A 14,526-nucleotide genomic window follows, 5' to 3' on the forward strand; every position below is an offset into this window, starting at 1 on the left:
ATGGCATGTGACCTTTAGAGAGATGGGAATAGGAGTCCATTTCCTTCAATAATTACAGTGATTTCTCACTTCCCCCATAACATTTTGACTCCAGCCAGAGAGAGCCCTTGTCCTGTGTTCTTGCTTTCGACACCGTTTCATCAACTGCAAACATTGCTCAGCCTTTTCGCTCTGAGCAAGCACCCAGGAAGGTTGTCCTGCACCATGCGGGTTGGGGCATCTTTCCTGGTTTGGGAGAGAGAGGAGGGGTTGCTAAGCAACCACATGCTTGTCTCTCTTTCCAGGTGTCCCATCAGCTGGTTGGCGATAAAGGGGAAATCAACCAACCAGCCACCTGACCTCCTGGCTAAAACAATGGCTCTATTCACTGTTGGGGTAGGAGGTGCATGGATTGTGGATGCACTAGGAGAGGAATCTGAGCCAGTGGCCTATTTAATGATGGGTCACCAGCTTGGCCCTATTCAGCCTCCATCTCCTACACCTTGAAGCGATGAACTGAAGCTCCAGACATCATTTTGACCTACTGGCATTCCCTGCAATGGTAAGATAAAAAGGTAAAGGGACCCCTGACCATTTGGTCCAGACTCTGGGGCTGTGGCGCTCATCTTGCTTTATTGGCCGAGGGAGCCGGCGTACAGTTTCCGGGTCATGTAGCCAGCAGGACTAAGCCGCTTCTGGCTAACCAGAGCAGCGCACGGAAATGCCGTTTACCTTCCCGCTGGAGCAGTACCTATTTATCTACTTGCACTTTGACCATGCTTTCAAACTGCTAGGTGGGTAGGAGCAGGGACCGAGCAACGGGAGCTCACCCCGTTGCGGGGATTTGAACCACTGACCTTCTGATCAGCAAGTCCTAGGCTCTGTGGTTTAACTCACAGCGCCACCCGCGTCCCATTTAATGGTAAGATACCCCTGTTAAATTCTTCTCTGATGGCTACATGAGCTGCAGAATATCTCAAGCATCTCAAGAGTGACTCTGGCATACTACAGCTGTGATGATAGGAGAGCAAGGGGCAATCTGGAAATAAAATGACTGATGATGTATCTATCACTCATCCTTCAAAATTCCCTGCCAATTCAAAGTCAGAAACATTGGTAAATCACTGCCTATTTTTTGTCTTTTGCAGGGGTGGTTTCTTCAAAGATTCTTGGTGTGTGTCACTAGATTTGTCATGAAATATAATTATATTTTTTTTACCAAATTTGATTCAGATTCCGTTGTGGTCCAAGCCACACACACCCTTCAGGTAATGCACCTCCTGCAGTGTACTAACAGGCTAGTCTCTATGCAAAAGAACAAAAGGAAACAAAATTTCTGACATCAGAAATAGCAGGGTTCAGAAACCAGAAGTGGGATCATTTCAATCTCTCCAGACACTTCTGACTTAAGAGTTTCCTTTCTCAAACAGAGGGATTTCAGAGGGAGACTCCAGGATGAAACTGTCTGGTTAGAACCAATCAAGAAGTCTGAATCTATAAGCTTAGCCTTGAATTGAGACTATGGTTTCCTGTTCCCACTGCTGGGGGTAAATTTACACAGCAAAACCTGAATGATGGGGTAATCACCAGTTTTTGTTGCTGTGAATTGGTTTCTTTGCTTATCTACAATTGCTGTACTTTTTGAACTTTCATTCCCATACAGCCCCATTTTCTTCCTCTCTCTCTCTTTCTAGCTAGGGGTGTGGGTTGTGTGCATATTAACAGTGAATAACAAAGCAAAAATACTACCATATTGCATTTGCTGAAGCTAAGTGGTGGCAGGTATTACTATGTCCCAAAGTGGGGCCATATGGTCTCAAGGTTAAAAGTCTATAAATCCAGACATTTTATCTTGTTTCCAGTGTTCCTGGAACAAGGTAGTTTCTCTCTTGCAGTACCTGATAAATCAGAGGGGCTGTGATTTTCCAGACCATAGTGCTTTGCAAGTGGTTGTTCTGATAGATATATTTTTGTCAAGTTTGCAGTGGATTTACAGCATGATTCCTAAAACATGTGCGTAGGTCAGTTGATGTTCTTACACACAAACTGACTGTGGCATCTCACACTCAGCATGATAAATGACATTGGAGACCTGCAGGGAATGTTTTGTTTCATTTAGTAAGTCCTGACAGTCCTTGTGCTCTTGAAGGGAACTGTCTCCATAAGATAAATACTGATAAAAGTCCAGTGGTTGGGTTTGTCAGGATGTGATCCAGAATGACTGATGGGTGGCTTACATACAACTCTCGCTTTCATAAACTTAGAGGCTGGCAGAAAGGTATTTAACAGTATATAACGCTTTTGAAATGGACTTTAGACTTTGAAAATTTATGCTGTAAGACCATTCTATAAGTTGCCACAAAATTGCTGTCTCCACCCACCCAACCACCCAAATGGGGATAACCTTCAGCCGTCTCCCTCTGTGAATAAATGTCATGTGTGGTTTGACCCTCAGGTTCAAAGCCACAATTCTGGTCCCTCCTCAGAGGCAAAGGGGGAAGAGAGGTCATGGGCGTCGGAAGAGAATGGTGAGCTATTTTATAACCTGGGAGTTATAAAAGCTGGGTGGGCAGTATTCAGGGCCAGCCCAAGACATTTTGGCACCCCAAAATTGCATCTCCCTCCCCACCAGGGAAGAAGAGGTGAGGGACGATTTTCATCAGGAACAAGTGGGGAAGGAAGACTGACATTGGGATCTGCTGCCTTGATGAATCCTGGTCACCTCACTTTGTCTCATGAATGGGCTGGCCCTGAATACAGGTTTATACAGTGGTACCTCAGTTTAAGAACAGTCTGGTTTAAGAATGATTTGGTTTACAAACTCGTCAAAACCAGAAATAGTGTCCCTGTTTGAGAACTTTACCTCGGTCTAAGAACAGAATCCGGATGGTGGAAGGGCACCAGCGGCAGGAGGCCTCATTGGGGAAAGCACGCCTCAGTTTAAGAACGGTTTTGGTTTAAGAATGGACTTCCGGTTCGCTGCGGGGGTAATGGCGGCGTGCTCTGTGTCGTCCGCTTTAAAGGACGGCACGGTTCTGGCAGCTAGAGCTTTGGGGGTGAGCGCCAGGGCTAGGCGCCCCCCCCTGAGAAAACCCCCACGGAAGAATGGGGATCCTAGGGGAGGCCTCACTGGGGAAAGCGCGGCTCGGTTTAAGAACAGTTTTGGTTTAAGAACGGACTTCCGCAACGGATTAAGTTCATAAACCAAGGTACCACTGTATTGGGATCTGCTGCCCCTGTGGATCCTGTCGCTTGAGGTGGTCATCTTCTTCCTCCTCCTGCTTTCCATCTCCTGCCATCAAGATTTTCTCAAGATGAATCCCAGAGCACTAACAGGATTATAGGAACAAGGAGGACGCTTCCTTATACTAAATCAGATTCTTGGTCTGTCTAGCTCAGTACCGGCATCAACTCTCTGGGTTTCAGGGAGTGGACATCCTCAGGTCTACCTGATAATGCTATTGGGGACCTTTTGCATGGAAAAAGCTCTGCCACTGAGCTACAGCCCTTCTCTGATATTTCAGTTTCCCACCCCATAATCTAATTTCTCTCTCCTTTTGTATCAAGTGCCTTCAAAAACATTTCTTGCAAACTCCTGCACAGCCCAGAGGTGCCTCTTGGTCCTGGGATCCTTTGGCTTGCTGATTGGAACAACCATTGGGGTTTGGTTTCTGGGTAAGTACAGGCCAGCTAGGAGGTTGTGCATAGCCAGGCTTAGGTGGGCACATGAAGAAAAGTTGCTTCTTTGGTAGCCCAGTTCTGGTGGTTACTATGTGGGGCGCAGTATCTAGGCTGCTGTTCCACCCTCCTTCTGCCATTGTTCTCTTAGTGAAACAACTGCAGAAGCCCCTTCCCCTTCAGGGGTCGTTCCCCCTCCAGGACCCAGAGGCTGCTCTAACAAGGTGCAGGGAAACAATGGAAGAAGGGGAGAAGGACCAAGACACCCTCGCTGGAGACGCTGGGAGCAAAAAAGGTTTGGAATCTTCAATGCAGCACTAAGTTAAAGGCACTAAAGAGGTGTACTCGTTTTGCCCGTGAAATGGGTGTTGTTGCGCAAAAGAACGCATAACCACGTTGTTGGTGACTTTGTTGTGCAATGGATTGCGCAATGAGTTGCACAAGTTTCCGTTACTGCAGCTAGGGTTGCCGCACCTCCAGGGCGGCAGGGGGGGCCTTGAATCTCCAGGTGGGCAAGAGTGCTTTTGATTGATTGATTGATTGATTGATACTACAATTATGCATGTTGTTCCCAAGCTTCAGTTACCAGGAACCAGCTGCAAAATTGCATAGACTCTCCACCGTGAGCTGCCCATCCCTGTCCCAATGAATCTCTATCTCCAGGGCTCAGTGGATGGAGGATGTGCAGAGGAAGAATCATCAGGGTCTGCCTCTGTGACACCACCAGGGTCTCAGGTTTGGGCCCTGAAGTCTCAGGGTCTGGGATGTTTCTGATCTGGCAAGCCTAACTGCAACTGCTGCATTAGATTCCTCTGTTGCACAACATTAAAACTCACCTGTCTGCTACTGCAAAAGCCCTAGTGCTAGCAGACAGAGAATGCGGGATACAGCTGATATATATTACAGTGACTAACACAACATTTTTAAAATGAACTCTTTTAAAAAATGGCAAACTCTAACGAACCGAAGACTGGAAAAATGAGAAAGTGAGGGAACTCAAAACTGACAGGTTCATCCATATGTGCTTAGAAGAAAGGTGGAATGTGTTTTTGGGGTGCTGGCTTTATGGATAACAGATCTTTTGAGGAGTACAACTCATCTGAGTGAAAGATCCCTAGTGATGCTCACAGAAGGAATCTAGCTATTGCAAACAACCAGGTAAAAGTTGAAAGAAGTAGACACAGCTGCAAACTCCTTACACCACTATCTCCCCCTCCCCTTAAAAAAAATGCCTTGTGAAGGCCTGATTGCCCCAAAATGATGGATAATACAGAATTCCTTCCCAGCAGGAGCAGATCAAGCCCAGCAGGATGAGGTTTTTAATCCACCCCTTTTTAGTATTTTTCAGAATAAACAGAAGCAACTTCTTATTGGAAGTGCAGGCTGAGGGTCAATCCAACTGGTTTCTGGTATGCCATGAAAACTGGGATGTCTCCCTGGGGATGCAAATCTGCAGGTGGTTGGGTCACGCCCGGTAAGTGCAGCAAGATGTGGTGTCAAATCTTCCCAATCCCCCACGCTTTGTTGTCTTGTCTATGAAAGGCAGTTGCATAAATCAGTCCGTCGGCTCACAAGATATGGAACCTGTCCTGGATATCTACAGAACCCCTCCAGAGGTTTCATTATTTCACATCACTGAAATTGTAGTCTTCCAGGTCTGGTTGTAGCACACTCTTACATGCACACAAACACACACACACTTTGCAAATTTTCTGGGTGACATTTTTATTTTCGGTACCACTTCTGCCTCTTAAACTTTCCACTCAGAGACACTCTCCCATACCACTTAACATTCATTCATTCATTCAAATGTATTTAAATCATTCCCATACCATTTCACATTTACAAAGGAATCTGCAAGTGGTTTACAACCTGTTTTTAAATGACAAAATGTTGAACTGAATAACACATTGCAAACTAGAATCTGATACAAATCACTTATAAGATCTTGCTGCTATCCAGGCTTCAGCCAGTCACAGATCAACATCTCCCAGGCTTTTAAAAATGCGCATATATATATATATATATATATATATATATATATATATATATTTCAGAATTGATTGTTAATATGTATTTCAAAAAATACTAGCTTTGATTATTTTGAACATTTTTTTAAATGATGTGGTCTTTTTCATTTTATTTTATTTTATTTGCAACTGACATGAAAATTCATGTTGAAGTGTGGTGTAGGCATCCCCGCCAATGAGCAGCCAATGGGCAGCCAATGTTTGGCCTTCCAGATGTGTTCTGGACTACAACTCCCATCATCCTTTGCCATTGGCCAGGCTGGCTGGGGCTGATGGGAGCTGCAGTCTAACCACATCTGGAGGGCATCCCTGGAGTAGTCCATACCAATGTAGGAAGAGCCAGTGGCTCCATAGATTCATGAACACACACACACTGGTGTGATTTTTTCCAAAGTGATGATTCCTGTCTGTCACTCCTGCAGGCTCACCCACCACAAAGGGGTAAACCTAACAGATGTGAAGCTAAACACCACCCAAGAGTTTGCTCAGATTTTGCCCAACTGGAAACGAAACATCAAGAATAAGTGGCAAATGAGGTGGGTCCCCCGATTAAGCTGTTCCTTTTGTTTAATGTCAAAACATGATTTCAGACTTTTTGAGTGGCATCCAATTTCTTTCTTTTTTAAAAAAACAACATTTTATTAGATTTTCCAACCACCCAAAAGCAGAAATCACCATAACAGAAACAATAGTAACAAACACACACAACTGTATGCCAAAACAATTTCAAATCCAAAAATAGGGATTCTCTGAATCCCGTGACTCCCCTCCCCTGGGTGCTGTACATTTTAATCCACACACCCCTACAACCACTTGTTAAAGTTTTTGCTGCAGTAATATCTCCTGAGCAGGATGAATAAAATATTGGGGGGGGGCAGATAAGCCCCTCCCCGCATAATCGATCACAAAACACACACCATTTGAATGGCACTGTCCATCAACTTGGGGGAGGGGGCCCCCACAAATATTTTATTTGGGGGGCCCAAAGGTACCTTGGCCCCTATGCTCCTGAGGCAGGCAGATGCCAGCCTATTATTGGCTCTTTGTAATCTGCCTTAGGATATATTTGTCTGGAAAATGCCACAGAAATTTGATCAGTCAAGAGGATTCTATCAGCTTACCAATTTCCTCAGACTGTTGTATCCAGAAATTGTCGTGGCTGTGCATAACGGATCTGTTTGGGCTTCACAGCATTTAACCACCAATTTGTTTTATTCAGGAGTAGATGCCCTTCGGGTCGGATTGTGGCCCTCAAATGTTCTGGTAAGTAACCCAAACTCACCTTATGGTACTTCAGAAACCATCATACATTGGTGCCCTGATTTGCCCTGAAAAAAGCACCTTCCCACCAATAGCCAAATCCGATGTTGTTCACATCCAGCCATCTTTCATAAGCAGACAAACAAACATCTAAGGCAGGCATAGGCAACTTTCGGCCCTCCAGATGTTTTGGCCTACAACTCCCATGATCCCTAGCTAACAGGACCAGTGGTCAGGGATGCTGGGAATTGTAGTCCAAAACATCTGGAGGGCCGAAGGTTGCCTATGCCTGATCTAAGGCAATGCACAGTCTGAGTGCAAAATGAAATGTGTGCAGCCATTTGCACGTTGAGAGCCTTTATCTGCATTAAATACACATGCTTTATTCCCATCCTTTGCTGTGACTGAGGTCCAATCTGCACAAAACTGAGATGTGCCTCAGGAACCTTCTTAAAGGATGCTGGGATGTGGCTCTTCACCCTAGGAATACCTCAACACTCTTCCAAGCAAAGGTTGTTTTTCTCTCAGAATGTGAATTTTATTATTTCGGTCACAGACCAGTTCCAGCCCACATACAATATCAAGGAAGCCATAAACACGATAGGGATGCATTTGAATTTGCAATTAGGTATACCAGGGACAATACAGATATAGCAACAGTTAAAAAATATATTAATTAAAATTTAGCTACTTATAACCTAAAATTATCATTTAAAACCTTAATAATTATGATAGCACAGCTTGTTCCCTAATTTTTATGGCAATCGCACAGAATTTGGCTACCCTTAATGTGATCTCAGTATCCTTGTCTTCTACTACGGATTTTAGACATTGAAGTTCGGATTCATTTGGAGATTTTTGCATAGCAGGAGTAATAAATGCCGAGCGTATATCCCCTTAGAAATGGCAGCATAACAAGGCATGAGAGACAGTTTCTACCTCCATCAAGCCGCAGGGGCAGACTCGTTCTGCATATGGTTTACCCTCAAATCTGCCCTGCAATAAGGCAGATGGCAGCATGTTGAATCTAGCGAGGGTAAATGACCGTCTGCATTTAGGTATTTGTAATTTTGACAAATAAATTGCTGGGGCAAATCCTCTCCCATTATCTTTTATTGCTGGGTGTTTATTCATCTTGCTCGCGTGGCATTGCAGTTCCACATCCCAAATTCGTTGGTGGATTATTGCTCTAGCTTTCTCATAACCTACAGCTATCAGGGCCTGTGGGGAAAACCCCAAGCCTCTTAGCTTTTCATGCAGTGTAGCTTTCCATTTGGATTGGTAGGAATCCAGTAGGGTTAAGGGTGCCAACCCAACAGGTAAAAAGATAAGTTTTTCCCTTCTCAGATTCCTTGAGAGCTAATCTGAGGAGTGAGCCCCTCCACCTTTCATCTTCCCCACAGAGTGTGGCTCCAAGGCTCCACAGGCAATGGAGAGAAAGGACCCATCTCCGGGGCACTGGCCATGGCAGGTCACCCTTCATCACGAGGCCAACCATTTCTGCGCAGGCTCTATGGTGTCGCAGGAATGGATCGTCACAGCTGCTCACTGCATGCACAAGTAAGCGTGGGAGAATCTGACTCCAACAGCAGGAAAGAAGGTGCAAATTTGGCCAAACCTTTGTCGGTTTTTCATAGAATTGTAGGGACCACAAGGGTCATCTTGTCCAACCCCCTTTTCGCCCAATGTGGTGCTCAGATCCACGACTCTAAGATTAAGAGTTTCATGCACTGTCGACTGAGCTGTCCCAGCTCTTCTGGACAGTTTTGTGTAGAGATAAAAATTTGTAATTGCATAGACAAGTCCTCCTGGTGCATACTGTAGCTCATAGGTAAGTCATTGGCTACCTACCATCTTACTTAGTAGATAATTGGCTGAGCCTTGAGACACCATTTTTTATCTGGATGGAGGGCCATGCATGGAGTGAAAAAGGGAAGGTTGCCCTCTGCTAATGGCCCCCATCAATTGGTAGCCACAGAAGCTGGTAGCCACAGAAGCAACTCAGTAAAACCTTAGAGGGGCCTTATGTTTCTTGCAGAGGGAAGCCAATGAAGGTCACTGGGTGTCATTTGCGTTGAGGAGGGAACAGAATGGGTGGTATTGTCCCCAGAAGATGTCACTGTTGGGGGAACGTGCAACAACTTCATACTGAGCCAGAACATCAAGGTCCATCCAGCTCAGTATTACCCACCATGGCTGGCAGAACCTCTCCGGGGACTGAAATGGGATATGCTGGGGATAGAACCCGATACCTCTTGCATGAAGAACAGATGCTGTACCAGCAAGCTATGGTCCTTACCTGTGGATGGCACTTGATGCAGTCCCATCTCCAGGTTTTTTGGGGTGTTGGGTAATGAACTCTTCAGGCAAGGTCTTAGTATATAGGAGACAGGGTATGCAAACAAGTTTTCTCACCTCTCCCCACTGTTTCCAAACATGCTGGGCTTTTCCATGCAAAACGAGACAGGTGGACCACTTGGACTACTGCAATGCGCTCTATGTGAGGCTACCTTTGAAGGTGACCTGGAAACTGAGACCATATAACACCGGTCCTGAAAGACCTACATTGGCTCCCAGTACGTTTCCGAGCACAATTCAAAGTGTTGGTGCTGACCTTTAAAGCCCTAAACGGCCTCAGCCCAGTATACCTGAAGGAGCATCTCCACTCCCATCGTTCAACCCAGACACTGAGGTCCAACTCTGAGGGCCTTCTGGCAGTTCCCTCACTGCGAGAAGTGAGGTTACATGGAACCAGGCAGAGGGCCTTCTCGGTAGTGGCGCCCACCCTGTGGAATGCCCTCCCAATCCGATGTCAAGGAAATAAATGAATCTGACTTTTAGAAGACATCTGAAGGCAGCCTTGTTTAGGGAAGTTTTTAATGTTTGATGTTTTATCACATTTTTAACGCAGCCAGATAGGTGGGGTATAAATAATAGATTATTATTATTACTATCATCGTTGTTATTCGGTCTTGAAACCCTTCCTGGATATCTGGCACATTCATCCTCTGGAGCTGGAAACGAAAAAGCCCAGTGAGGCAGAACTGGAAGGCCAAGCATGTTCAGGATTTTTGTTTCATTCCAGGCTTTCCGGCTGGGTGGCCTTTGCTGGGCTTGAAGACACCAGTGGCAAAGAGCAAGTGGAAGTGGCAGTGGAGAAGGCGGTTCCCCACCCCAACTACAGCAGCAGGAGCCCCGACTATGACATTGCAATGTTGAAGCTGAAGGAGCCTCTGCGTTTCTCAGGTGAGCTGTGCCAGCAGCCGACGACAGTGGGCCATTTACCCATAACAAAGGATCCAGATTTGCAAAGGGAGCTTTATACATGTAAGTGCACATTTATAAATAATTGCTATAATTCAAATGGAAATGCAATTAATTGCACCATAGTGTGCTTCCTCAGCCTGTTGTCCAGGTTTTGCTAACTGTTGATGGGCAACTTCGTAACGTGCTTAATGTTTAAATCAGACTTTTAAAGAAAGGAATGGACAATGCAAAGGAAACACACAGCCACCTTCCACCCCACTTTGAGACGGACTCTCACGCCATAAGCTTTGGTCTTGGCACAAAGGCTAAAGGTGGGAACTGGAACTCCTACACCAGGGGTCAGCAAGGCTTACTGGGCATGGGCCAGATCACTCCCGCGGAGATACTCCGTGGGCTGGACCGGCGCAGCGAGATGCTGGAAATCACATCTGTGCATGTCCGCAGTGCCAGAAATTGCTTCTGCGCATGCCCAGACGGCAAAAATCGTGCCAGCGCAAAAGTGATTTCCGGCATCTGGGCATGTGCAGAAGCAATTCCTGGAGCCGTGGAAGAGAGTCCCCATGCCGCACTGCGCCGGCTTAGCATAGCACGCAGGGACTCGCCGAGCAGGCAGCTCGGTTTGGGGGCAGCTCGTGGGCCGGTTAAAAGGCCTCCATGGGCCGCAGGTTGGGGACCCCTGTCCTACACCATCAGTTCAATGGCTATAAGATATATCCTTCCTTCCAAGATACTGTTGGAGCTGTGTGTTTGCCCCAGTACCATCAAGACATCCCTAGCGGAAGCACATGCTGGATTTCGGCTCAGGACACCACAAGATTAGAAAATGGTAAGTAACAAACCTAGGGAGATTTTATTTTAAAAATGTTTATGTATATAGAGATACCATTGTTGCAAGGAACAGGATGTTGCTGCTTGTTTTGCAGCCACAGGAGACCCTGCTGAGACACTTATGGAAGTGCCAGTGACCCTGCTCAGCACCCAGAAGTGCAACAGCTCATGTAGGATGGCAGGGGAGCTCAGCCCTAGAATGCTCTGTGCCCATTACTTGGATGGAAACACTGAGGCCTGCAAGGTAATAGCTGGGAAGTGTGTGGCTTTGCAGTTGCAGTGGGATAGGGGACACGTGGGGTCAGAAATACCGGGGTGAGAGCAAATGCAGACTTTGGTCTTGCAAATTTCAGCGGCGCACTGTGCGAGACCAAAATTTGGCACTCCCACCACCTCTTGCCTTCCGTTCTGCTCAGTTCACAATGTCAAAGTTGCAGCACCCCCTAGGCATAAGTGCCCATTGCAGCAGAATCGTCTGCGCTGCCTAAATCAGTCTCTGGTGAGGAGTCCCTAAAGGGTGAGGGAATCCCTACAGAATGGCCGGAATCCAAGGAAAAGTAGTTTAAAATACTTGGTTGTTTTCAAACTGTATTACATATTAGTGAAATAATCATTTGACAAAAGTTATTTTATTAAAAAGTAAAATCAGAGCCCAGTGTTCCGATAGCTTTCCAAACTGCCTTTGCATTCAGGAAGGAGCAGGTTTTAATTTGAGCGACAGAATACAGTATTTCCTGCGTTACGTTTCCTTACATCACCTCAAGTCAAAGGGCTCAGAGACTTCATTTTTAAAATTGCATACACATATTCGCAGAGAAACAAAATGGAACAGAGCTGGCAGTGCCTCAGTTTTAGCCAATGAGGTCTATAGAACCTTGTCTAAGTTGCTTTCCTGTACAAAACGGATATTTCCCAAGAAAAAAGCAAATTCTTATCAATCATTCTGTACTCCATGGATGGTAAATTCTTTCTGTTTAAACATGATAAAGCAGCTCTCCCTTCTGGTGGTTTCATTTATGTCTTCTCTTCTTCTGCCTTTTTAATGCTAGAATTTGTTTACTGTTCCTCTACCCCTGGCTATTACTGGATTTTAATGTTTTATTGTTCATAAGCCACCCAGAGAACACTGTCATGGGAAGGGACGCTATAGATGTTCTAAACAAGCAAACTTGGTGGAAATATGTCTCCTCCCTGAATTAAGAATAGCTTGGTAAAAAGCAGAGTGACTAGGTTACAGGAGAGGGCCAGGTAAAAAATAAATAAACCCTATTTCCCTCTGGATTGAGAGATCAGGACATCTACACATATCAGAGACCATCTCCTTGCTTTTTGCAGGCCAAGTGGGGAGGACCTCTGGTTTGTCTGCTTGAGCACGTCTGGCGTCTGGTGGGGATTGAGAGCCAGAGGACCGGGTGCAAGGAGCCTGGACAACCTGGTGTTTATACAGAGGTGGCAGAGTTCCTGGACTGGATCCATCATGTAATGGAGGTGAGCGGGGGGCGAGGCTGGGAGCTGGAGCCAGTTCATGCAACCATCATTGCAGCGGAACACTTGGCTACAATGATGTTCCTGCCACCTACCCAAATATTCACCATGTGAGAACACACATTTGGAGCATCCTGAGGACCACATAATCCACAGGGATGCTGCAGGAAAGAGGATGCTGCACTAGGGCGGCTTTGGTCTGCTCCAGCTGCAGGGCTCTTATGTTTACAGAGCCCTTTAACAGTGCAGGAGAGACTCACACAAGTTCTTGCACTTCTGGGACAAAAGGGGTGTGAGGACACGAAACAAGGAATTATGTTCACATGTGGTGGGGGTGTAAATATGTACATTTTCCCCCCAGCAAAGGGTGTTTAAGGAGATAGCAGAAATCACAGGGTTAAAGCTGACCAAAAGTCCAGAGGTAGCACTATTATCAATTTAAAATCCGGTGGAAGGTTTGCAAGCTAAGAAGGACTTGCTCACAAATTTATTGACAGCCACACGAATTACGATAGCTAGCAAGTGGAAGGGGCAAGCAGAATATAAAATGGAAGAATGGTGCAAAGAGGTTTGGGATATAGTCATTAATGATAAATTAAAGTGTGCCACTAAGGCAGGGGTCACCAACCTAAGGCCCATGGGCTGGAAGCGGGCCGTGGAGGTCGTTTGACCGGCCCACAAGCCACCCCCAAACCGAGCTGCCGAGCTGGAAATCGCATCTGCCCACGTGCAGACGCTGGAAATCACGGGCGCACATGCGATCCAGTCCACGGAGGGATCTCCGCGGGACCGATCCAGCCCAGGCAAGATAAAGCTTGCCGACCCCTGCACTAAGTTAAGACTGGGAATATGTAGGAGCAATGGTTTTGAAGAGATATGGTGTTTGTAGAATTTGTATTGTTAAAACAGAAAGGGCTTAAACCAGTGCAAGAGGTGTCAAAATTTTGGGAGGTTGGAGTTATAATGGAATGGTCTCGGTAGTGGGGTGCACATTTTTATTATTATTTATGTAGGATTTATAATTTAATAAAATGCAAAAAAGGCAGTGATGCAAAAAGGGAAGGCCCCTTACCCCTTCCCTCCCCATAAAAGTAAGATGCTACTATTTCTACTTTATTTTAAAATGAAAAGATGCCCTCCAAGAGCCATGCTGGTGCCAGGTTTTCCCCAAGGCAGAACCAGCACAGAACTCTTAATAACCAAGAGCCTTTCAGAATGCTTTGCCCCAGCCAACCCTGCACCCAGCTTTGGGAGCAGCCCAACCATTAGGCAGAAGGAAGCAGCTGCCTTGGGTGTGCTGCAGGGCAGGGAGCCAGTGTGGTGTAGCGGTTAAGAGCAGTGGACTCGTAATCTGGTGAACCAGGTTCGCGTCCCCACTCCTCCACATGCAGCTGCTGGGTGACCTTGGGCTAGTCACACTACTCTGAAGTCTCTCAGCCTCACTCACCTCGCAAAGTGTTTGTTGTGGGGGAGGAAGGGAAAGGAGAATGTTAGCCGCTTAGGGTAGTGATTGTTAGACTCCTTAGGGTAGTGATGAAGCAGGATATCAAATCCAAACTCTTCTTCTTCAGAAGTCAGCCTGCCCTGTACTCCCTAAGCTAGACTGCTAAGTAGGTGGAGGACTTTCTCCTATCACTGAAGAGGCAACTGCCAGTCCAGTTGGCTTCAGTACACTGAAAAGGAGGGGTGCCAACTTGCCCTTTCCCCAAAATGTGTTGAGCCACTATCACTGGGGACAATGACTTGAAAGACATAGGATTAGCCTACTAGACAGACACAAACCCAGCAGCTTTCATTTTAGAAATTCAGGGTTAAGCAATGGCTCAAAAGCTGTCCCGTTGCCTTCTAGAGCTACTAGTCGCCAGTGGGTGAGCACAGAAGAGACTCTGCATGCCCCACATCCAGAGTCCATTGTCCCACCTTGCAACAGCACAGAATCCAGAACTCAAACTAGGAAGTTTCTCCTGCCCCTTCAACATTCCCACTTCTGAGCACATGG

The 14,526-nt window shown here is 46.2% G+C and overlaps 1 protein-coding gene across 1 annotated transcript; it reads left to right on the forward strand.

Annotated features, from left to right (window-relative positions):
• The first annotated feature begins 419 nt into the window (after positions 1-419).
• Positions 420-13,223, forward strand: TMPRSS5 (transmembrane serine protease 5). Its single transcript, XM_083588827.1, has 12 exons — positions 420-541; positions 2,435-2,507; positions 3,547-3,654; positions 3,809-3,952; positions 4,996-5,131; positions 6,110-6,223; positions 6,907-6,950; positions 8,351-8,507; positions 10,033-10,193; positions 10,942-11,040; positions 11,138-11,286; positions 12,378-13,223. Exons 1-12 carry the CDS (start codon positions 539-541, stop codon positions 12,639-12,641), a joined length of 1,452 nt encoding a protein of 483 aa, XP_083444953.1. The 5' UTR covers positions 420-538; the 3' UTR covers positions 12,642-13,223.
• Positions 13,224-14,526: the final 1,303 nt, after the last annotated feature.

Source organism: Podarcis filfolensis (assembly GCF_964270895.1).
Source record: "Podarcis filfolensis genome assembly, chromosome: 15".
Taxonomy (NCBI): domain Eukaryota; kingdom Metazoa; phylum Chordata; class Lepidosauria; order Squamata; family Lacertidae; genus Podarcis; species Podarcis filfolensis.